Source organism: Parasteatoda tepidariorum, chromosome 11, assembly GCF_982258835.1.
Source record: "Parasteatoda tepidariorum strain Cologne lab strain chromosome 11, Ptep-v5.0, whole genome shotgun sequence".
NCBI classification, from domain to species: Eukaryota; Metazoa; Arthropoda; class Arachnida; order Araneae; family Theridiidae; genus Parasteatoda; species Parasteatoda tepidariorum.
In genome coordinates, this window is record NC_141765.1 from 85,586,196 (window position 1) to 85,612,248 (window position 26,053).

General features: G+C 26.5%; 1 protein-coding gene across 1 annotated transcript; it reads right to left on the reverse strand.

Moving 5' to 3' along the window:
* Positions 1–958: 958 nt before the first annotated feature.
* LOC107440086 (chitinase domain-containing protein 1) lies at positions 959–25,976 on the reverse strand. The gene is made up of 10 exons (XM_016052875.4): positions 25,514–25,976; positions 19,456–19,611; positions 17,478–17,658; positions 15,261–15,367; positions 14,570–14,631; positions 10,001–10,093; positions 7,427–7,525; positions 6,029–6,184; positions 2,229–2,306; positions 959–1,874 (listed from the first exon to the last, which is right to left on the reverse strand). Exons 1-10 carry the CDS (start codon positions 25,640–25,642, stop codon positions 1,733–1,735), a joined length of 1,203 nt encoding a protein of 400 aa, XP_015908361.3. The 5' UTR covers positions 25,643–25,976; the 3' UTR covers positions 959–1,732.
* Between the last annotated feature and the right edge of the window lie 77 nt (positions 25,977–26,053).

Consider the following 26,053-nt stretch of genomic DNA (forward strand, 5'->3'; position numbering starts at 1 on the left):
TTTTGTGTGTGTGTGTCTGATTTCGTAACTTAAAATATAGTCTGCTCTAATTAATCATCATATTTGAGGTTAATTAAGATCATATTTACCATTAACCAATCAATTTAAGACCATATTAACTATTTAGATTGAGTCCTAGTATGTGAAAATCAGATCATTAGATCAAAAGTTATCCAGGGTGTTTCCTTTTTTTGCACACTATAGATTGACGAATTATTCCAAAAATTTATTTAATTTTTTTTTCCTTTTTTTGCAAACTATACTTTGGTAGAAGGCATTCTCACCTTGAAATCTTGCTTGTAAAACATATGCAAAATAACTCATTTTTAATCAAAAATTATTTTCGTAAAGATACTTCTATGCCTGAAATAACTTTAAATAAAATATGAATGCTTACAAATATTTTTAGTAAAACCTATTAAAATCTTTGGGTTTAATTACCAAATAAAATGCTTGATTAATCCACTTGTGACGTGGAATAGCTCTGTACTTGTATATATAATGTACCTGTGTACTGATATCTGTATAATAAATGTATATCATCTAATAGTTTAGAAGTAAAAATAATAAAGAGTATTTTAATATTTTTGTATCATAACCTGAAGTCTAGACCACAACAATTGTTAAGTCTAAATTGTTGTTTAGTCGTAGGTGTGATGTTAGAGTTACAGTAACTGCAAAATTACAAACTGTATGCATTTGTTTCATTAGCAAGCGAAAGAAGTAATATGGAATTTAGAAAAGGTTGATTTACTTGAATGCGCTGTTGATTTACAATGAACCCTTGTAGGAATGGATTAAAAAAATAATCATCACTTTTTACTTACACAATTATATTATTTTGTGTGTGACATACTAAAATAAATTTCAAAATTCTTGCGTTTTGTCACTTATCAGTTATCAATTTACGTACATTAGCTTACATACAAAATATTTAATTAGTAAACAGAGTGGTCACTTTTTGTGCATTTCCTTTTTATTAAAAAGAGACATTTTATTAATTAAAGAAACAATTTATAAAAACATAAAGATGAGAAATTTTCAGTAATGTGGAACATAACTGGGTCTAAAAAAACTACTGACTTAACTTAAAATCAAAATGTAAATTTTAAAGTATTAAGAGAGTTTAAAAAAGTGTTGCATAACTTTAGGTAAAATACTTTTTCTTCCTAGAGAACACATTTCATTTATCATTTCAGTGCAACAATAACTAAAACATTTTGAGGTGGTTGAGGAAAGATGATTCAATTGAGAAATACCAAACTTTATCATGGTAAAACTTTCAATAAGAAAATGTTTGAAACTACGAGTAATGGTTTGCTAACTGTCTGGCATACCCTTAGATGTGGAAAAAAATTAAACAATTAAGGCTTTTATACAAAATGTGTAACTGAAAATTAGACATTAATTTGAAAAAAAGACAACTTTCATAATAAATAATAACTTTGGTAAAAATTGTAAGATAATTTAAACTTATGCAAAGAGATATCTTAAAATGAAGGAGTAATTTTGTAGTATAAGAAAAAAAAATCAGAGGACAAAAATTTGTATGCCTGGTAGAATAGTAATGAGCTATTTAGGTAAGATGTAATAGGGATTCCAAGTTTAATCATGATCAAATCATCCAAAATAATTTTATAAAAAGGAATTTTTTTTTAATACTTTTATTAAAGTATATGAACTGACTTTTACAAAATTATATGGAATGCAATTACATCATGTTATCAAGATATCACAGTAAATTATAGAAATAATCAAGCCCTTGACCTATTTCCCATATGGCAAGCCCAGTTTTCAATTCTTTAGCAAGTTGCATCCTAATGCTGATTGAATACAATGTAGGAAAAAACACTTCATGCTTAACGTTTTCAGACCTATAAGAGAAACAATACTATAAGTAAAAATTCAAAAAATTTTCAAATTTAAATAATTTTTGAGAAGTAGAAATTTAAAAATATATGCACTTTGAAATTTTCTTGCACATATATTAATTGACAAATTTTGGTCAAATTTTAAATTTTTGTCATAGTCTAAATTGGTATAAACACACAGCATAATGAAGTCAGAACTTAGTTATCCAGAAATTATAGGGCAATTCTTTCACAAGAAATAGAAAATTTAAAAATAAAACATAAATAAAGAATTTCTACTTAATTTTATCATTTCTCAAGAAAAACATTTATAAAATTTAAATTATTATAAAACAATTCTACAATTTAAAAGAGTACCAGTATGTTAAAGAGTGTTCTCCAGAATTATTGTGGAATACAAGCTTTGGATTGTGTTTTTCCAGAACTCCTATGTACCTAAGAAGAAATATAAGAAAATTAAAATAAAAACAAGACAATGCATACCTTAATATTCTACTCTTAGAACTCATTGAAATATTTCTCTTAGCAGAAATTTCTCAAAGAAGAGGTATTGATAACATTTTTTAAAAAGATTGACAAGCAGGTTTGGCCATTTAAACTAATGTGTTTTTAACCATGATTTAAACTAAATGATTTTTTTAAAATTCTGTCTTTTTTTTAAAAAAAAAAAATTCTTAACATCACTTGTCATAATTTACATAAATAATTTTAGTTTAAATATAATTAAGTGAAAAACTATCAAATTTACCCCTAAAATTCTTTTTAATTTTTAGTTTAATTGCTAAAGTGAATTGGAATTAACTATAAATATGTGATTATTAAATGTTTACATACAATTGTGCTTTAAAAAAATATAGATACAAAATAAATTAATGAGAACAAAAAGTTAAATCATAAATCTCTAATCACCAACTCCAAGCTCTGATTGCCTTTAAATGTATTTAATAAATATAATTATTAGAGATGCCAAGGCCAAATTTTTTTTTTCACTAAAAACAATTGAATATTTTACTTGAATGATCCCAGGTACCCGTTAAAATTCACATTGATGACCTGTTCGGGTATAATAACATTTATGCAAAACAATATAAAAAATTTTATCATTTTCTATTGAATAAAAATTAAGACATAGTTTTAATTAAATTTATTGTGTGTCTATATAAATAAAAACATATGCTTTTATTTTAAAATTTTGTCAAAGTAAATTTTAAAAAAAGCTTTGAAAAGAAATTTAGGATGACTGCTTGGATATAGAATGATTAATGTCATACTAGGATGAGAAGTGAAGACATCTGTTAATATTGGATTTTTTAATTAATTAATTTTTTATTTGATTTACCTAAATTTTCAATGGCGTTTAGTAATGTAGCTTCTGGTAAAAGCAGGATATTTTAAAAATATGTGAATAAAATCAAAGCATATAGAATGAAAAATGTTTTAATTATCATAGTTAGTTTATAATCATTCAATAACTATAAAGAAAATTTATATGCAATGACATCTACTTTAATACAATCTCTTAAACTTTTCAATATGCAGTGAGAAATTTTAATCTACAACCAATGTCTTGTTTGTTTAGAAAATGAATGTCTTGTTTACAAAACATTCATATAGAGGTTTTGCTGTTATGATTCTATCTCCATGTCCTAGGAATTTTGAATTCCAAAAGAGAAATCAAGTCTTAGATTAGGCAACAAATAAGGGACAAACTTGCGTCAATGTAAAACTCTTTGTGTTTGACTCCACAATTGCCTTACACAGAAAAAAACAGCAGAAAGTGCCCACAATTAGCCAGTTAGTAAATGAATGTAATGACGGTAAGAAAAATTGAATTTTTTGAGCCAATGAGTTAGAAACATGCTTTCTAGTAAAAATTCAGTTTAAAGTTACTGGCGAGCAATTTCATTCATTTTGTCTTGATTTAACAATTGCTTTCATTTACTAGGAAATTAATCTTCAAAGATGTTTTATTATTCCAATACTACTACTAATTGAATCTGTCATTTGAAAGAAAATATTTATGTTCTGTTTGCAACTGTTGTCTATTATATTTCAATAAATGCTAAGCCTACAAATGCAAATAATAAAAACTTTATTTCATTTATTCATTCTCTGAAACCAAATTTAGTATTTTTCACAAGTTACCTTTAAGATATTAATTTAAATCAATTTGCTTTTATTAACTTTAAACAAACATAAATGTATTTCCCATTATTCAATTTGTATTTATTTAACTATCACATTAATTTAGTTAAAATAGTTTTCAGAATTAGATTTCAAAATCTGCATGTCCTTTTTCTAAGTAGACATATCGCTTAAACAAACATACTTCAGTGTCTTAAAGTTGTCCACTTTACCATGATTTTCATGAATTGCAATTTTACTTAAGAGTAAAATATATCAAGTGCATAGTATGTAAGTAAAATATGCCTTAACAAGTTATTTTAGCTTGATTATAAAAAAACTGATTTAATATATGAATTTTCAAAACTACAATTATTTTTATGAGTAAATTTAAGATAAATATAAATCTGAATATGGTAGTGAACATAAATGAAAATTACATGGCATAGAATAATTAGTAAAACTGGCCGAGTACCCAGTACCAAAATTCTGTTGCTGGGTTCTGGTAAAATTAGGTAATGAAAATCTGACTAGGTACCAGGTAATTGTTGGGTACCGATACATCCCTAGTAATACCGAATTAAAATTATACCGCTAAATAAGGAAATTGTATACTGCTAAATAAGGACATTAAATAATTTTGAAGTATGACATTTTCACATAATATTTATAAACAAGAAAGAAACTCTCATTATTAATATAACTTCTAGATATTAAATTTTTGTTTGAACACTAAGCAGAAATTTTAATTAATGTAATAGCATATTCAAAACTTCAGAACTTTTTTAATTGAGTCATGTTAACTTTTTATGAAATACAGTAGGGAACCGATTATCCGGAACGATCGGGACCATCGCTATTCCGGATAACTGATTTTTCCGGTTCTCTGAATCGCTATAAAAAGCCATTTGTTAATTGTTAAACCCAAAAAAAAAAATTTTTTTTTGGAAATAATCTTAAAAAGAAAAACCGATGAAGGAATACACTAATGATTATTTCCAAAATGATGGTAAGGTAAACATCTTTCAAAAAAAAAAAAAAATCCTAAAATCTTATGAGGAAATTTTTTTTTTTTTTTAAAAATGGCGCAAAAATTTATCGAATTTCGTTCCGGTTTTTTGGTTTTCTGATTTCCGGATAACGGGTTCTGTACTGTACTTTATTATGGTTTTGTTGCTTTCAATTTAGAGTGCAAAATATATTTAAACTGTTAGCATAAAAAAAGGAAACAATATATACAAAAAAAAAACTTTAAAAAAAAAATCAAGTTTTAAAAAAAAGTCAGTTCTAAACCAGATAAAATAAAATTTGCATTGCATGCTCACTTGCAAGAAAATCTAGAGATTTTGATGATTGTTTTTGTATTTTTTAAATCTTTCCTCTCCACCTTTTTCTTTATTTTTATTAGGTTTTTAATTCTCACTACATATAACTCTCATCTATTACCATCAAACTGATCCATTACCAACATTTTTATGTCTCATCCATTATCATTAAACAACAACTGAACATTTATCAACTGATGTACCTTCTATTGAACCATAAACAATGCACATTTGTTAAAAATTTTAGCTCTAAAACTAATTAAGTCTCTAATATGACCTACGAATGATTCGATTATTTATTTACTTATTTTACCATTGTTTTCATAAATAATTCAGGTGCATGGTACTCATACCCTTTCAAAGTTGAATACACTCTGGTAGGTAAAAAAAAAAGTTAGCAACAATATTATTATTAGAATCTATAAGATAAAAGAGTAAATTAGCTACTTCTTTTTCAATCATTCTGATTTTCATATTTAAAAAGAGATCAGTCTTAGTTTTCAATTCAATATTTAAAAAAATCAGCACCAGTCAGTAAATTTTCTTAACATTATACTCAAATAAATAACTTGAGCCTTAAAATGTGACATTATTCCAATAATTAAGTATACTTCATGAACAAAAAAAAAAAATTATCCTGCACAATTACACAACTAATAACAATGACTTTCATAAATTTAATAAAAAAATATATAAAAAGTAACCTACTCATGACCAACAATTGGTTTTCCAGATCCGCTAGAATAATCATATCCGTAAAAATTTAAGCCTAAAAGCAATTTTTTACGATTTGGACTAGATTTATCTGGTATTAAATCTTCAACACAATGAAGAAGCCAATTAAGGGGACTATTTGGTCCAGACCTATCAAAGAAAATGAATAAAAGCTAAATCTTATGTAAGAACCAGTAGGAAAAAAAATTTGGAAACATAAATAATTCAACAAAATGCAATTCATGTAAAAAAATTAATAATTCGATACAAAAAGACTAAACACTCCAATTAAAATTTATTTACTCAATCAATGAAAGAAACACATTAGGAATGTTAAGTAACAATATACGAATATACTAAGAAAAAAAAGAAAAATTGATTTTATAAAAAAGAATGTGAAATGAACAGTAGTTTTTAATTCTAATTAATTGTCTGCCTTTTCATGGACCATCTAAATTAAATTTTTAGATGGTTCAAGGATAAATTTTAAAATCATTATAATGTTTTAAAAATTAGTATTACAAACTCATAGAAATTATGCAATTTGATTAAATGTAAAGTAAAAACCTACTAAATTTCCAGATGAAGATGAAATTTATTCACTTGATTACTAATTTTTATTAATGACAAAAGCTTCAGAAGTACAAATTGATTGAAAAATAATTCACTTAATTATGATGATTTTGAGAGAAAAAATAGAAGTAAAATTCCTAAATCATGAAATTATAGCTTATAATACATAATAACTCAACACATCGCCCTTAAAAAATGAGCTTTTAATAAGAAAGACAATTTCAAATTTAAATTAATAAAAAAACCAAGCTCATAGTTATTTCTGTATATTTTATACTTAATTTACACATAAATTAATGCCATAATTTTTTAGAACTCTGATTTCAGCATTTCAAAAAGGCTTCAGACAGCTATTATTAGTATTAAGTCATATAAGGTACGTAAGTTTCATTTTGATTTTGAAACTGATTAAAAGTTTTAAGTTTGGAAACTGTATATAGCTCAAAATGCATAAAACATAGTGCTTAAAGGAAGAGTTATGAAAAATTTAAAATATATTTTAGATAATCAAAAAGCGAGAAGTTAGTATGAAAGGTTCAAATAATGTATTACAAGTGAGCAGGAGATAAGGAGGGAGGACGTTCTCACATTGGAACTGGTGTTCTCCCTAGGTAGGGCATATTAAGCAGCACATTAACTATTGTAATTGACTGTATCTTACAATTAAACTGAATAAAAACATTAAATATGATAGCCTTGCTTAAAAACAAAAAGTTAAGCAAAAATTTTTTTTGATAATTATCAAATATTATTCAATAAAATTAAAATTTGTTTTAAAACTGTAACAGGAAACAATTTTATATAAATAATATAGATTACCTTTGCCGACTGGAGTAATCATAACTCATTAGACTGAAGGCAGTAATATGATCAACCAGATTTTCAAAATCTTGGCGATTAAACATACCAGTTTCTCCCCTACAAATTAAATAAATAATATGTACTTAAAAATAGGAATGGGAAATTCTATTGTTTAGTTAATTTTAAAAAATGTTAAATAATTTATATAAAAAAATAATATTTACCAGCTTTATATGCAAGTTATTAAGAATGACTTAAAAAAATGAAACTAATGTGATGCTTTTGACTTAAATTCAATTATTACAAAAAATATTTCTGCCCTGGGGCAGAATTTTTTCAGACTTTCAGCATTGAACCTTTCTAGCACTAATATCTTTCTGCAAGGTACTTTTAATAATAACAAATTTAAAGCAACAAAAAAGTTGTGTTTACAAAAAGAAAAAAAACTACTTGTATAAAATAAAATTGTAAATAACTTTTTTAATTGTAATATTTTTTATTCTAATTTTATGGGCGATATTGTGGCATTTTGTAGAAGGAAAAACGCACTAATTATTTCATTTTTCATACTTTGTAAAACATCATCATTTAAAAAAAAAAAAAAAAATTATGATTAAAAATTGCAAAATCTGGGGCAGTAACTACCGAAAAAAAGATCAAGAATTAGACTCTCCAAAAAGAGGTTACTCAAATATGTGTTTTGTTTTGAGATTCGGTTGTTGTAATAAATAATATCATATTAAAAAGATTGGATTTTAAATATTAGGTAGGTATAATTTCAAAGGGAATTATACTCCAAAGGAGGTATAATTCCTGTATAGATACTTAATGATTACTACTTTACATTAATGCCAAAAGTTCTGGCATGATCTATTTTTCATTATTACAATAAAAATGTGAAAGTGTATAAGAACTAATTGATAACCGTTGTACATTAATAATTTTTGGTACACTCAATTCCAGTTCATTTCATTTGAGATTTATGATGTCTAGATACAAAATTTTTTAATAGTTGTTGGTATGGAGTTTCACACGGCTTTTAAAATCCTTATTTCTTAATACATTATTTTGCACAACAAATGAAATTTGAAAGTGAAATGAATAGGAAAGTTTTTCAAATGCAAAATTTTCTTGTATTTTGAAACAGTTTTATACAGTGTACAAAAACCTAACTGTAAGAATTTTTAACATGATTAATAAAAATTCTTGGATCGCACCATAGCATAAAATGAGTGCAGTATATAAAATTATAATATTTATATGCGAATAATTATATTCAGTCTTTGCTTATTTATTAGAAAGATCTTTGAACTTAATCTGTCTTGAAAGTAAAGTTTCCCAAGTAAATAGAAAATAAAAGGTCCAAAGATGCAATGTTGAGAAGAGAAAAACTTAATTTTTCAATAACTTTTGACTCCCCCTTCGGCTGCAAGTCATAGGCAGAGAGAAAACTAGTGTATTGACTAAAGTCATCTTTATTTTAAAAGCATTTGATACAACAAATGATAAAATTTTCCTTGAAACAAAAAGCACTTCACAGTATACAATACTCCTATATCATATCACAATGCATATCACTCCTACAATGACCAACAATATTATTGAATCACTAAATATTTAGTTTAGAAGAAAACTTTAGATTTAATAATACTTTTTAACTCAAAATACAAATATATTTCTTCCTTTTACACTTTAAATAGCTGTATTAGAGTAAGGTATAATAATCATTAATCACAGCACTTATCAAAGCAGACATTTATCACAGAGGGAGAAGGAGAATCTCTGATATTGTATAGTTTTTTTCACGATTGCAATTATTTTTCTATTGGGCATTATTTACACTGATGTAAGAAATTAAGAGAATTTGCATACTTGTTCAATTATCTCTAAAACTACTGGACCAATTTTAATGAAATTTGGTATGTACATACATTGATACAATATAAAACACATAACCATTCAACAATCATAATACATGCACATGATCGCTAAATTGCCACAGGACAATTCAGGCAAATTGCAACAGGAAATGATAAACTGACTTATTTCAAGTATGAAATTACACTGCAAGGGCAGTATATCTGTAACAGGGGACCATAGTGATATTAAGTAATTTTTTTGTTTATTCTGAAACTGCTGTTACATACATTCCGACTCCAACGAGTATTACTCACAATCATGCATGTGCATTACAATTGTTTAGTGGTTATTTGTTTTGTATCGTGTCAGTGTATGAACATATCAAATTTTATAAAAATTGGTCCTCTAGTTAAGATAATCACCCAAGTTAGCAAATTCTCTAATTTCTTACACCAGTGTAGAAAAAAGTTTACTATTCAGATTTAATGGCTTTATTAAATAGTAGATACGAAATTGCTTCGAGGAAGATATTCACTAGTTGAATCTTATGGTATGTCACTAAATGATAACTGCATTAATTAATGAATTTGAATTTTTAACAAACCATCAACGTAGTTACAAATGAAGATACATAACAAAGAAATAGAATGAAATTTCCCTTAAAGAGTTGTTTTGAAACTTTTAAAAATATTTAGAAATATAAGCACAAAAACAAAGTAAAGATAAGATTACCCAGAATATGATGGAGGTGGTATCACCAATATGAGAGATAATCCATGGTGCTGCAGTAAGTTTGCCAATCTAACTAGGAACTTTGTCAACTCCCTTAAATAAATACCAATCTTGTATTTCAAGCTTGTGTATCAACAGTTTTATAAACTGCTCATTTACACAAAGAACATCATATTTATAAAATGGTGTTTCATAATAAAATACAGTTAAAAAAATAAACAAATTTTTTCTTTGAAATATTTAAACTGGTTACACTATTCGGGCTTTTGGTTCAGTTTACATGTTCCCAATGCAGGGTTTGTGATTTTTTTGAATTAAATCTGATTTTTTTAATTTAAATCAGGTTTTTTTTTATTTTTATTCAAATACACTGTAAGAAATTTCATTTATGATTAAAAATACTTTATAAATGTTTAGTCAAAATAAATTAACATTAAAACTATATTATAACAATATTTTAGGAGCTCTTTACCAGGGTTGGGTTTTTGACGTCAAAAATTGGTTTTTGACATGGCAAGGGTATAATACTGGTTTAAACTGTCAAAAACTGAAGTTTGCCAAGAAAATACATAAACTTCAAAACTACCAACAGTTGCCATGCATTATATTGAAATTTAATTATACTAAAGGTAATCAGCAGGTTTTAAAATATTTTTTAATTAAAATTAAGGTAAAATAACAGATTTAAAATCTCAGAAATTTATATTCAAATGCATGTGCAAAAAAATTTTGCACAAAAATTGTTTAAATATTTATATTTAAAATTTTTTTTTTTATACTTAAGAAAATTAAAAGTTTTTTACTATGCATTTTTGACATATAAAGAACATATAACTGATATTTATAAGGAACTTACAAGTTATGTTGTCTAAATACAAACTTGATACAAGTGCATAAAAAAATTTTTTAATGTTATACCGAATATCTTTATTATCCTGTATGTTAATTTGAATTTAAAAGTAGTTATATTTATGAATAATGATATATATAATTCATATTGTTTATTATATTTATTTATAATTATTACACTTATCATTTTAAAACAATTTTTATCTCTTAATTTTTTTTTCTCCACTTGTATTAAGAATATAAATAATGTATATCTTGAAAGCAAGAAGTAATTATTCAACAGCTGAATATTTAGATATTCAATAAAACTATATCGTATTCAGCAAAATGAAATCCACAAGTATTCGGATAAACTAAATTTTCAGCATAGTAAATGAATAGGCTGAATATACTGTAAATCGACACTAACTACTCTGTGTATTTAACAGAAAGCACTTAAATTTGTATTGTCTTATGTTAAAAGATTTAAAAGAATATTAAAAAGATTTTTCTTTAAAAGAAGATGTCTAATGTTCAAAACTGCTAATGTTTATCTTTAAAAATGTCTAATTTTTAGTATAATCTATACTATACACTAAATTTGGTTATAAATAAATTTCTTAATAATATCACTGCAGATTTTCAATAACACATGCAAATGAATACATAATATTACAAAAGATGTGAGTTTTTAAAAGTACAAGATTTTGGTTACTATTCAAAATATAAGTGTTTCTTCAAAATTTTAAATTTATTTTTTCCAGAACATATTTAGAAACACTATCCTTTATAAAAAATATATAAATTTTATGTATTAATTAAATTTCATATATGAATATAGGTTTTTGACATTTCCGACATTTTTGACAGTGAGGTTTTTGACGTGACGGTTTAAACTGTCAAAAACTGTCACATGTCAAAAACCTGCCAACCCTGCTCTTTACTAAAATAATGTTTCGTTATAATGCATAGCTTTAAATGCATGGCAACCATGTTGGAACAAACGCATGATTGAAATTTAAAGACTAGGTGAAATAGAGAATTTAAAGAGTACTTCAGGGGTCTGTTTTGGTTTTTCTGAGAGGCACCTATTTCGTGAAAATTTAAAAATAATTTGTGAAAAAAAATTATATTAAAAAATCAACACAAAAATATTGTAAAAATATGGATTTATCGTTTCTTACGAGACAAAAAAATAATATTTTAAGAAAAAATATTTTGTGAAATTATTCTACAGTTTTTCCTAAAGTTGAATTTGTGAAGATACCGCTAAACGCTAACTTTAAGTATTAAAGCAAAGTTTCAATTAGCAAACCATAATTTTAATTTAAAATTGTGATTTCTTTTTTTTTTCTTTTGATTTTTAAAATGACAAAATAAATGTAACAGACTGTGTTTATAAATGTAGTCATTCATCAAAAAATAAATAAATATTTAATCTATATATTTTTATACTAAAATAATCATTTTCAATAAATTAGATTACAATAAAATAATGTAGATTTTAATTCCATGATTTTTCAATTAAAAGGTAGAATTTTAATTAACATTATTTGCATTTTTTAAAAAAAAAATAATGCTTATTAATTACTTTCTACAGCTATGCAAGTCTATATTAAGACAGCATTAAATGTTTACTTTAATCTGTACATTCAATCTCAAAAATCAATAAATTTTTAAAAATGTAATTTCAAATGTGTTGGAATTTAACACACATCAAGAAAGAAAGTAATTTCGTTAACTAAAATTAATTAATGTAGCAATTTATTTAAAATAAATTTTAAAACTAAGAAAAGAAAATAATAAAAGTATTAATAATTGAAACACTGTTTTTTAACTTTTAAAATCAATATATATATATATAAAAAAATCCATCGATTTAAATCAATGATTTAAAAAAAAAAAATCATTTGATATAAATCACCTGATTTAAATCAACAAACCCTGCCCCAATGGCCAATGGCTAAATGAGCAATGAAAGTAGTTTCGAACTTTTCAAATACTAACAATAGAAAATTACTTAGTTAATTAATATAAATATGAATAATTTAATATATATTAAGATCCATCTCACCATTTTTGATAAGGTAACTTTTTTTATTTCTGTTTAATCAATGCTTTCTTTCTCAAATGTAACAAACTTCTGATGATGGAATATTATTTGATAGCATAATAGCTTTTAAAAATTGGAGATAGAAATGCTATAGATTATAAAATTTAAAATCTGATAATTTTTACAGCTTTGTTTTTCACAAAGATTCAAAGCAATAAGATTATGAGATCGGTTATTTTGGAAAGGTAATTAAATAATCTAAATAAGTCTGTTTTTAGAGTTTAAATAATTAAATTTATTATTTTTTAAACTCACAAGAAACTGATTTGGACAGCAGTGAAACTATCAGTATGAAGCTTTATTTTTTAAAATCTGCCACATAATCACACTGTTATAAACCTCAAACAATAAAAAAATATTAGCCAAATTTTTTGAATAAAATAATATACTCAATCATTATCATGTTTGATTGTTCAGAAGTTACGTTTTTTTTCTTTCCGCTTTTTTAAATAATTTCACCAAGATATTACATATTAAAGTTCAAGAATGAATTTTAATATCAGATATTTTTTATTTACAGTAAAATTTACTTTTATTGAATTTAAAATGATTTTAGAACATGAAAGAGAACTGGTATCAAAATCATTTCATTTTTAGCTTGTTTACTACTAAACTCAGCGGCGCGACCACCCAAGAGGGCCAAGGCCTACTGTGCCCATCTCAGTTTTCTTGACCTTGGGCTCTGGGGTGCAGGAGCAGATGTTCCGGTCAGGTGGTCAGCCGAATGCGGAACCCCCAGTGTTTATTTCCCAAGCATGCTTGGTACTCATTTATCGACCCACTGAAGGGATGAAAGGCTGAGTCAACCTTGCCCGGTCCGAGGATCAAACCAGGACGTGTGGCACGACAGTGCGAAGCACTACCGCTCAGCTACCAGGCGTCTTTTAGCTTGTTTACTCAAGTAATAAAATTTCCTGGTTAGAGACTTATTAAACTATTTTTTAATGAGGAAAACAGTTTGCTACATTCATTTTAACTTTCAATAAATCTTCGCAGCTAGCGTTCTTGATTTTTCCAGAAAACAAGATAATAATGAGATGGTTTCACTAACAGTATCCTCTTTTCCATGGCAAAAACAACCCTACTATAAATACTCCATAAACAATAGTGTTTCACAAGAGCATGTGATTTACAGTCAATTAGCGAATTTTAAACAAACATAATAATTAAGATGTGTAAGTACAATCCTTTTATCAGATTTTGCTAAGGTATTTACGGAATATTAATTTTATAAGAAAATAAATTTTAGTTTACTTGTATAAAGGAATACTTAAATAAGGATAAATAATAATAAACATAAATAATACCAAAAGAAAAAAAAATTTCAGAATGAACAATGGATTCATTAGTACAGATACTGAAAATAATTTTTATTAAGTATGTTAAGTTCAAAAATGCAAATGCTTAACTGAGTAACTAAGGAAGTAACTGAGGATTACAATTATAATATTTAAAAGAAATTTCAATTATTTTAAAAACACTACACATTTTAAGAAGATAAAAATGTAAGAGCCTGTTTTAAAACAGATCAATTTTAAGATAAGACAAATAAAATCTGTATACAAATAAAATATTTAATATTTTTCATTCAATATGCAATGCACTTTTTCACAAAAAAGAAAACTTACATTTTCATTTGGCCACCTAGAAGACTCCAGATTTCAATCACATAGCCATCAAAACTTTTTTTCTTAAAATAAAAAGAATAAATAAGTATATTAAAGATAAAACTGCTATATTCAAAACCTTAGAATCGATTTCTAAACATAAAATTAAAGTAATATCTTTAAGTTATAATGGAAAAACAGTGATGGTGATTTCTTAATTTTAAGGAAATAGAAACAAAAATTTTGTTGAAATTTAACTATACTATAAATCTAATGAATCACGCATAACATTATACAGAATTGTAAACCATATATAAGGAGCCATTAAAATATTAAGTAGGTTTTGGCAATATTTGATCCTATCTCAGTAAAAATAAGCAAGTCGCAAGCCCCTTCGTTTAAGTCAGAAGGTCACAACACCCCTTCCGTTTTTTTTTCTTTTTAACTTAACACTTACACTGTATTTATCTACATTTTTAGAATTTCAGAATAAAATTGAGATGAAAGTTGAAAAAAATAATTGTTTTATTTATTTTTTAAATGAGAGTTTTAGTATTTTTATGTAAGCATCCCCTTTCTCCCCCCTTTTCAGCAAAAATAAGTAAATTACAACCCTTTTCTCTTTAGGACCTTAAGCATTTTTTGAACAAACTCTAAGAATAGATATTAAGGCAACTTGCAAATAAAAGCTCTATAAAGTTTTAATGTTTACCTTAGCTAAGTTAACTAATTCAGCATTGGCATCATCTGTAGCTGCTTTTTCTTTTAAAAGCGGTTTCAGGAGAGGATAGGTCCATTGCTCCAAAATAATTCTGGGCACTGTAACAAATAATTTAATAAGGCAGAATATTATGAAATACATTAGTTTTTGATTAAGCTCAAACATGAATATCTGTTCATGCAGAAATCAATCCCTATATAAATTGTTTATTTATTGATATATCACCCTTGTTTTATTGTTATGTAAATTCTTACCATCTCTTTTTAATGATTAAAGCTAAAAAGGTGCTCTTTGTTGAGCTAAAACACATTAATTTTTTTTAATTAAATAATTTGTAATGCAAAATTATTCAAATATACCTTTAGGATTCTTAAGAAAAGGGATTATAACTTTGAAATCAAATAAGTATGAGCAGGAAGTTAAACAAGTAATTAATCTTACATCAGGGTGCGTAGCCAGATTTTTCAGCAAAAAATAAGCACCTTTCAAGTACTTTTTAAGCACTCAAAAAATATTTTTAATCACTTTTCTAAAGAAAAATCATAATTAGGATCTGTGCAGTAATAAAAAGTATTTTTTTCTATCGTAAAAATTTCTTAACATAAAATCAATAAAATTCAAAAAAATTTTCAAAAACTTAACATAATCATGATAAAGTAACTAGTTTCTGAAAAATATTGCAAAGAAAATTGCGAAAATCATGAATTTTTTGTAATTTAGAATGACAATCGATATGGCAAAGAAAAAATTTCTTCTTAAAAGATAGAAAATTAAGTACTTTTTAAAAATCCAGAAAAAAAGCACTTTTAAAAAACGTAAATCAAAAATAAGCACCTTTAAGCACATAAAAATGCTACACACCCTGTACATGTGTCTACAATTGCAAAACTAAACTCTCTTTTTCAGAAATTGATTAGGCCACTAATAACATATCTAAGATCTTAGTTCCAAAAGACCCCAAATTACAAATTGTATTCTTTGTTTTACTTATTGTTGTAATCTTACCACACAAACAAGGAATAACTTGTGCCTTGTTTAAGACTGATTCCTCCATAATTTTTTGATTTTTCAGACATTTAATCTTCAATTAAAATTTTTCCCATAAAAAGGATAAATAAATTTGCTAATAAAAACTAACTATTTTGATTTATTATAAAAAGTAAAATAAGTTCTTATATAAAGTATGAAAAGAAAATATGTAAATACAGTATAAATTTTTTTGTTGTTGCTCAAAACTAAAATTTTTACTTTAATATAATAATTGTAAATAATATATAAGTACTGATATATATAAGTACTGATATATATATATATATATATATATATATATATATATATATATATATCATATATCATATGTAAATATCATGTTAATTATATCAAAGTATTTACAAATGTGTACATTCTTATACATTAAGTATACCATAAAAAACTTCACATGCATTATGATTGTGTAACTATCACCCTAGGCTTTTGTCATAGCAAAACACTAACCCTGGATATCAGTAACAAAAAAAATTCAATATTTATTTACTATCCCACAAGCATTTTAATGCTTGTGGGATAGTAACTGTTTATCTGATATAAAAAAAACAAAACACATAAAGTTATAAGGAATCAACTCAAGTTTTTCAAAATTTATAAATAAAAACTAAATAAAATTTTTCTGTATAAAAAAACACTAAAATGCAATAACTTTAAATTGTAAGTAAAAATTTACATCAGATGGTTTATTGTGGAATACAGAACATGTGACAAAATTGAGTTTGTATTCATATGCATATTTTATTAAACATAAAATAAAAAAAAATATTAGGACCAGATTAGTAAAAAAAAAAGATTTTTTTTCTTCGTTTTGGCAGAAAATATGCAAATTTACAAAATCTGAATTTGCCTTAAAATATGTTGTCGTTGTTGTTGTAGTTTATTTACATTGAACTAGAGCTGCACAATTGGCTATTGGCAACGGTCTGGGAAACATCTCTGAGGATGATCCGAAGACATGCCATCACAATTTTGATCCTCTGCAGGGGGGATGGCACTCCCGCTTCGGTAGCCCAACGACCTGCCTTCAAATATGTAAATTGTAGCTTTGAGAGTTAAAAAAAAATTTTTTTCTAAAAAAGAGTATTTTAAGTTATTGAAAGAATATTAGGTTGTTGAAAAAATAATAACAACACAAAATGCAGTGAATATTAAGTGTCTTACCAATTTTCAACTTTTTATTATGTTGTCTCAAAGTAGACATCCAATTTTCATCAATATCATGTAGCCCTTCAATTAGCACTGCACCTTTATTGTCCTTAGGTTTCATTTGAAGCCAAACAGGTGAAATCATAGTAAATTTAGCAGCAAAAAGTTTAGCAATATCATAACCATGATTATTCCACTAAAAATAAGAAATAATCTTTAATAGTTAGAAAGCCTACCATTTTTTTTTAGAAATTTGACATGGAACGGTTTTCGTTTATTATTTTAGTAATTCAGCTACATCCATTAAAAAAATTTAATACAGAATTATGGAAATTTTTATTTCAAATTTGATGTTTTCATCAAATTCACTTTCAAAACCCATTTAAAAATTAAAATTACGATAAAATTAAAAAGAAAACGCTCAATTTCAAGTGATTTAAAAGTTCTTTTTATCTCCTGTTTGAAATGTTTCTAATTGTATTAATTTATCATTATTATTACCAATTACACCAGAATTCTCTACATTGTTGTTTGTTCAGATAAAGTCTATGCTGATTGTTTATTTTAATCTTCAAATCAACGCTGAATATCTCTTGCATATGTGCAATCTGACTATAGAACTGATTATTTTAGAGGTGCTTTATTTTAAACTTTATAGTAGAAGGTGTAAGGCTGCTGTCGTGAATGACCAGGATGAGTTAGAAAGCTTTATATTTTAATGGCTGTACACTCCCTTTTTAGTGTACAAGAAAATTTGACTCAATGTCTCATGAGTGTCTCTCAGAGCATCTCACGAGACTGAGTAGTCAAGAGCAAAATGGCATGGTTTTAGCCTATATGTTGCTTGAGACCCAGATTTGTTTGTTGAATGAATGTTAACTGTGGAATGAAGCAAAGTAGTGTAGTGTTGTTATCTATCGCAGAAGGAGGGTGATATCTATGAGTTGGTCCGTGATCACCAACGTGAAGATGATCCTTGGATGTAAGAGATGATCCTTGGCAGTGGCATGGATTCAAACAAGGACCTACTAGTCCATAGTTAAGAAGAGTGAACCTCTAACCAAGATGAGTTAGGTAGTTTTAATCAAAGAACGAAACTGATTTATAAAAATTCAGAAAAAAAAGCAAAATAAGTAAATAACATTTAAAATAATAAATCAAAATGGAAAAACGCTAAAAACAAATTTGTCTTATTTTAATTTAGAAAGTCAGAAACATAATTCTAGGTAAATGGCTGTAGAGTTTATTTAGCAATTGGAGGGTTCATTTATTGCAATGCATGATAGATCCATGAAAACACTGACAAATTCGATAAAAGAATGGCATAAGTTTAGAAGCTATTTAGTAAAAAATTAATTTACATGCTTTATAAGTAATTTTAATGTACTTAAATTTTATGTGTATATTATTGAATTTTTTTTTAATTATTAAATGTATACTTATCAATAATTGTGGGTTTGTTAAGGCTTCTATAGTGGTTTATTTTTCTCAAATATCATTACATTATTGTTCAACAAATCTGATTCAATGTTGTTGAGAATTATCAAATGTGACAAAGATTTAACACAATTGAAAGATTTCATTAGTTGTTAAGATTTAATACACCATGACTCCATTTTTACATTATAAAATGTTAATTTTTCAATAATTATAAGCTTGTTTAATGCTAAATATTGGTAAACATTTATCAAATCTTTGTCCTTGGTTGCAAGATTTGATAGAAGTTGACTGATTTTTTTTGTGTCAGTAATTGATATTTTTAATTTTTTCTTTGGGAAAATAAAATCGAAAATTTCAATGCAGTAAGATTGCAAAACTTGATATAGGGGCCAATAAAAGTAAGTCTTCCTCCCCCTCAAAGAAAGGCCAAAAAGAGCCAGTTGAACTATAACAAATCAGCTCCAAAACATCAATGAAAACACAATTGAAGTAGATGACTTCAGATATTTTTAGAAAAATAGTTGTTGGAACTGTGATAAATACAAGCACTTACTGGAGTAACATAAGCTAGTACTTCATGATCAAAATTTTTAGTTATGGCTTTTGAAACACTATAAGACTTGTGTTCATCTATAATGTCTTGAGAACTGATAGCTTTTTTAGCAATAGAATTTTCCTTGTAGGAAACATCATTTGCAGACTGTACATCCTAATAAAAAAAAATTGAAAAAAGCATTAAAAATTTATTCATATTGTACAGAAATTTACCTATGAAAGATAAAATATACATTTAACAATTTAAAATTTTATTTCGCATGTTCACTATAATTGTATTTTATTATTGGGAGTTTCTCTAAATTTATTCATACAGAGAAATTTGCGAGGCTTACTTTCAAACACAATGCCAATTTAAATCTTCATTCCAGAAGGAGTGAGTAGATTTGTTTTATCTCCTCCATTTTACTTTTCATCAAACTAATGAAAAGGAATAGGAGAAGATAAATACATGAAATAATTTAATTCTAAGATATTTGTAATAATTGGTTTCTTTTAGCATTCTGTAAGAAATGATGGATTTAAGCAATATAATAACCCAAGAAGCATAAAATGTCTGTACATAATCTACATGTCAGACAGATATTTTTAAGACTTGAGAAACAAATCATGATTTATTTTCTTCACAGATTTTTTGTAAATTATCCTTCATTCAACTCTTTTATAAATAAATTAAGTTTTGATCATTTATTTCAATCAATACAATATAAAAATGTCAAATAGGAAATAAGGAGAGATTTCAGAAATGTTAGCTGAATGCCATTCTATTATCGTAGAATAACATGAAACATTTGTATCTTGTTAATATTAACTGGATATCAAAGAAGAAGTAATGCATGGGCAACATGCACCAAAAAAAAGAAGCTTGTACAGTTCACGTTAAATAATACGATCTGTTTTTTGTTGCAAAAGAACTGATTAATTAGCTAGAATGAACCAATTAACTTATCTTTTTCAATTGCACTCTCAAGAGTGAAATGTCAAAAGCTACTGGGTTGAATTTTTAGTGTTAAGCCAATGCCAATGGTTTTTTTAAACCTTAATTTATTCAATGCCACTTATTAAAATTTTTTCCTTAAAAACCCAAACGCATAAACATCTTTTTCTTTTATTTTGGAAACATGTTATTTACAGAATGTGTTCAGTGACTTTATATTCAATATGTAAATAGAAAATTGACATATTGCCAATACCAACCATACATAGCTACCATCTTCAAAGGCTATGAAAAATTTAATTATTAACTTATAATGTGCATTTTATGTAAAATGATTTTAAAGTCACAATGTTAGTAAAAATTTAAACAAATGACTTGTTTAAATAATGCCATTATTAAAACAATATATATTATAGATTACATTGATTTATTAAAATTTCTTTATCATGATTTTAAAAAAAACCTCAGTGGCACGACAGACAATGGAAGGCCAAGGGCGCAGCAGCAGGTTTTCTAGTTAGGTGGTCAGCGGATTTTGTAATAACAAGTGTTTAGTGCCCAAGCATCTTTGGCACTCATTTTATTGACCTATTAAAGGGATGAAAGGCTGAGTCAACCTTGTCCGGTCCAAAGATAACCCCAGATCTTAGGCACTGCAGCGTGAAACGCTACCACTCAGCCACAGGGCCTGGATTATTAAACAGATTATTGTAAAAATTTGATTCAGTTCCAGACTGTAGCATTATAAAGAATTTTTACTTTTATGTGATCCAGCATTCTTCCTAATCAACACATACCTTTCATAGGTAATTTAAATGTTCTTTTCATAATATTATTTCATAAAACTGAAAAGGTTAAAATATCTTTAGGGATTGAATAACTGATAACTTGTAAAGTTTCCCACAAAATAACTGACTTAAAATAAGGAGTTGGATGGCTTAATATAAGGATTAAAGTACAAAAAAAAAAAAAAAAAAAAAAAAAAATCATTAACATAGATTCAAACCAAACTTACAGAATAACACAGGTGATGTGGCTTAGGGCTAAATTCTATATGGAACAAACTTGTAAATGACCAATTCACAATCAGAAAAAATCAGAGTTGGACATTTCATAATTACTACAAAACATACTTGTCACTGATATTCAAATTTGTGTAGCATATCTCTGTGGATTCAACAACCTCCATAGTTGGTAACGAGGTCAAGATTCAGTTTTAGAATTTTAGACTCAGAATACAATATTTCTGAATCCATATTCTAGATACTCAGCATGTGATTCTGAAGTTAGGGTGAATAATTATTTTATCATAGTAATTCCCTTGGCTTCCAACCTACCATTAGCGATAATTTCTAATAAAATAATCGCTACATCATTTCTTTGGAAATGGAACATGGTGATGAACTAGATCACATCATCAAGAATGTCAACACACACCCCTTATAGAGGATATTTAAGTAAAATTCCTTAAAAAGTGTGATTGATGATTTTGTTAACTTGTTTAAAAAAAATTTATATCTTTACACTTACCTTACTGTCTCTTCTATAAATATCTATGTTTTACATAATGCTCAACATTATTAACTGATTGGGATCAAATTTTTCACTTGCGAATATAGTAGAGAATATGTGTGCATTAAAATATCGATTCACTAACACCAGCTCTTTCTTTTAGCTATTTCACTGTTATAAAAAATTTTATAGATTGTTTTGATATTAAAGAAAAAATATTTATTTTCTGTTAAATTAGCAAACAGGAATTCAGAATTTAGATTAATTAGCAATTTCAAGTTCTTAGTAAGAAGAGAAGCTACTTGTAACTTTTGAAGAATAATTTTATTACTATTTACATAAATGGAGGATAAAATCATAATTTAGTTGAATTATGTATATCTGTCCTCCTTCAATATGTATTCTGACCTACCTCTTTCGTATAGCCAATTCATTGACTACTTATTTAATGTCAGTTCTTAGGACTAAGAACATAAATTTTCCTAAAAATTCCCACATCTGTATTTCTCAAGACATTTTTAACCACTCACATCTTTATCACTAAATAAGTAAAATTTATACTTCATAATTCTCTCATTCATAAAATCTATTCTTTCAAAAAGCTAGTTCTTCTTTATCATTCACTTAAATAAAGAGGATAATTAAATAGTAGAAAAAGGAAGGAAAAAAAAAAGTAGAAGAAAAAGGAAAATTCTTGTTTTTGATTGGAAGATCATAAAATGGGTTCAAAATCCAGAAGTCTTCCACCAAAATCTGAAGAGTTAGAGGTATGAATTAATGGTGGCTGAAAATTGGATACGATAATTATATGCAATGATAATTACTGCAATAATAATTAAAACTTAAAGCAATGTTTTGCACAAGTGGAACATGAATGGTCAGAAAGTATTTCTACCAGAATTTACCACAATGATAAAGAGCATAGTAATTATTATGCTCCAATCTTAATTTTAAAAAGAGTGACTCATATTAATAGTCTTTTTTTTTTCTACAATTATTCCCATCTGCATTTTCTAACTATAGTAAAGCAAACTTTATTTGTTTTCTTAACTTAAATATTAAACTCTCATAAAACATTTCTGCATATTTATGAATTAATTTATAATTAATAGTAATTAGTGCGATGAATTCCACAAAAATAATAATTGCATTTTAGAAACAATTGTACAACAGTAGGTATACTCTTGATATCTCGAAAACCTTGATATGTCAAAAAAATATTTTCCCCCTTGCACATTACATATCCACAAAATGTTAATTTGAATTCCAATGTCAAAGAGTTTTTTCTCAAAACCTTGTTATGTCGAATATTTTTCGAAATAGAACATGATTTTTTTCAGAAAAATGACTATGTAAGTTTATTGTAAACCAATTATTTTCCATTTAATGCATAATTATTTTTGTCTTACTTTTAAAAATAAAATTAATATTACTGTATCTAGACTTATAATCAACTATCATTACATACATATTTATTAGTAGTTATTTTTGTTTCATGACTCTACTTTTTAGAGTACAATCATGCCGGCCAGATGGCCGAGCGATCATCGTGCCTGACTATGAAGTCAGTGGCTGCAGGTTCGAATCCCGCCCAGGGCATGGATGTTTCTGTGTGTTGTTCTCTGTTGTGTGATGTGTGAATGTGGCCCACCCTATAAATGGGTACTTGTGGTAGTGTGGTGTGAGTGATGTTGCTTGCCTCCGTGACTTAGGTTCACAGGTGCCCACTGGGTAACGTTAAATGAGCAACACTTCCGGTATCTTCCGAGGTAAAGAACGAAAGTTCAGTGCCTGCCGTTAAAGGAAAAAAAAAAGAAAAAAAAAAGAGTACAATCATAGAATATATTTTTCTACATTTTAGAATATATTTAGTTTCTTTCTTATATTTAGTCTTTATTTAGTTTCTTGGACAAAATGACTACCGTCAGATAGGGTGACTTTGTGCAAGAATTTTCAGTTTTCCAACTTTAATCTAATTAAAAAATAGTTAAAAGATGCTGAATTGTACAGCATCTAATCTAAAATTTGTTATTAGCTATCTGGGAAGTAATTGAACATAGTTAAGAGCTGATTTGAAATGTTTATTATTTGTAAACAACCAACTAGTCGAATGCACAAAGTGACTTTGTGCAATGCAATAAAACAATGACTTAGTTCGGTTATTTTCATTCACTTTGATTTAAAATGGTTTAATAAACAATATTTAACATTGTTAGCGTACAATACAAGTATATTATATATATGTATTATGTATTAACAAATCTACGTAAGATGAACATAAAAACTAATTTATAGACTTTTTAACATTTTTAGATTTTTTCTTATTAATTAAATCTTAGGTAACTTTTTTTATGATTTTAAGGTACAATCAAACATTTAATAAGAATTGACATGAATGAACAGTTGAATGAATTCCCTCATTTAACTCTCCCAAATTGCCTCCAACTCTGCAAGATCCTCTCTTATTAGCAGTCTCTTATTAAATGTCTTAAACAATTAACAAATGGAAACTGAATGAAAAATCACAATATGAAAATGAAAAATAATATTCACTGTGATATTTCGAATGCTTCGCATGAATTTTGTTCGAAATCGTGTTTCGGTGAATTCCGAACTTTTCTGACACTTTCGAAATGGATAAACCATTTTTTACTTCTACCAAACATTTTTCTAACGCTTCTTTGCTGTAGTAATCACAATAATTTCCTGCTCCAGGCTTACATTTATAAGTCCTTGGCATGTTTTTTTTCAGAATTTTTTTTTTCACAAAGTCACCCCAGGGTGCATTTTTTTAGTATATTGTTTTTAGTGCATTTTTTTTTAGTAAATAACTAACATTATAATAATTAAAATTAAAAAATTATGCATGATTTGCTATCTCAATTGATAGGACTTTTAAAGTATAACTTACCTTCCTGGCCAGGATAACTAGAACTTCTTCCACCGAGCAGACTTTCCAGCCTCCGATTTTGTGACGTTAAAAATTCGAACCTGTTTTTAACTTAAGCTCACAATTTTCCAAGAACGATGATATTTACATTGCTAGTTCTTGGTAAATCATTAGTTCGTTTTGTTGACAAATCAGTTGATACCGAGCAAATTGAAAAAATGACAGTTTGCACAAAGTCACCCCAGTATGTTAGCACACATAATGAACAAAATATGAGTAACAGCATACAAAATTGATCATCTAAATTGAACACAATAAACATTCTCTCTCACATTAAATATATTTAAATTGTAGGATAAAGCAATTTAATAAACATACATTAATTAGACAATAAAGCAATTTTATAATTATACTGATAAAAATTAAATTTGGGAAATGCACAATTAAATGCTAAAATGCTTAATCCTGAAGTGTTCTTAATTTGAGAAATGGATTCACTAGGCAATTTCATATACTATAAATAATGATAAAATATGAGAATATAAAGTAATGTACGGATTATCCATGGTCTATATCACAAAAAATACAAAGAACGAATAATAAAGAGAAATTGGGGAACAAGTAGACCGAAATTGCAGTCTTACAATAATATAAATCAAAGGATTCTTATACATGGCTCAAAATTAAGTAACATTGAAAGTTAAATTGATTACTTACCGATTTGGTATTCTTCTTTTCGTTTTTATGACTTTTACGGTCACTTTTTGATAACGTAGCAAAAGAAACTGTCAAAAAAATAACTGTGATAAAAGAACATATATAAAATATCGCTAGAAATTTAGGCATGGGGAGGCATTTGATTTACCAGGAAAACATAATAGTATGTATAATTTAAAATTCAATTTCAGAATATAATTGTTCAGTTAACGTGAAAATGAAAACAAGAGAATTTGTCGCATATTCAGTTGCAATTGGGTGATTTAAAAGCAAAATTTGTCTTCTATAATTCTCATTTTGACCGAGAATAAAAGTTAATTCAGGTACATAGAATACTAAGTAAAAAAAAATTTCGGAATGAAACGAAAACCGAATAAATTTTGATTGATTGATGATAAGTAGAATGAATGATGGATTAAGATATACTTGTAGCTCCTTATGAGGACGAAAGTTTCTCTAAGAGACATTTGAACATTCGCAGTCGCAATGCTGGAAAACGCCATCTAGGGAGAAGACCGGTTCCATGTCCAGACCCTTCCC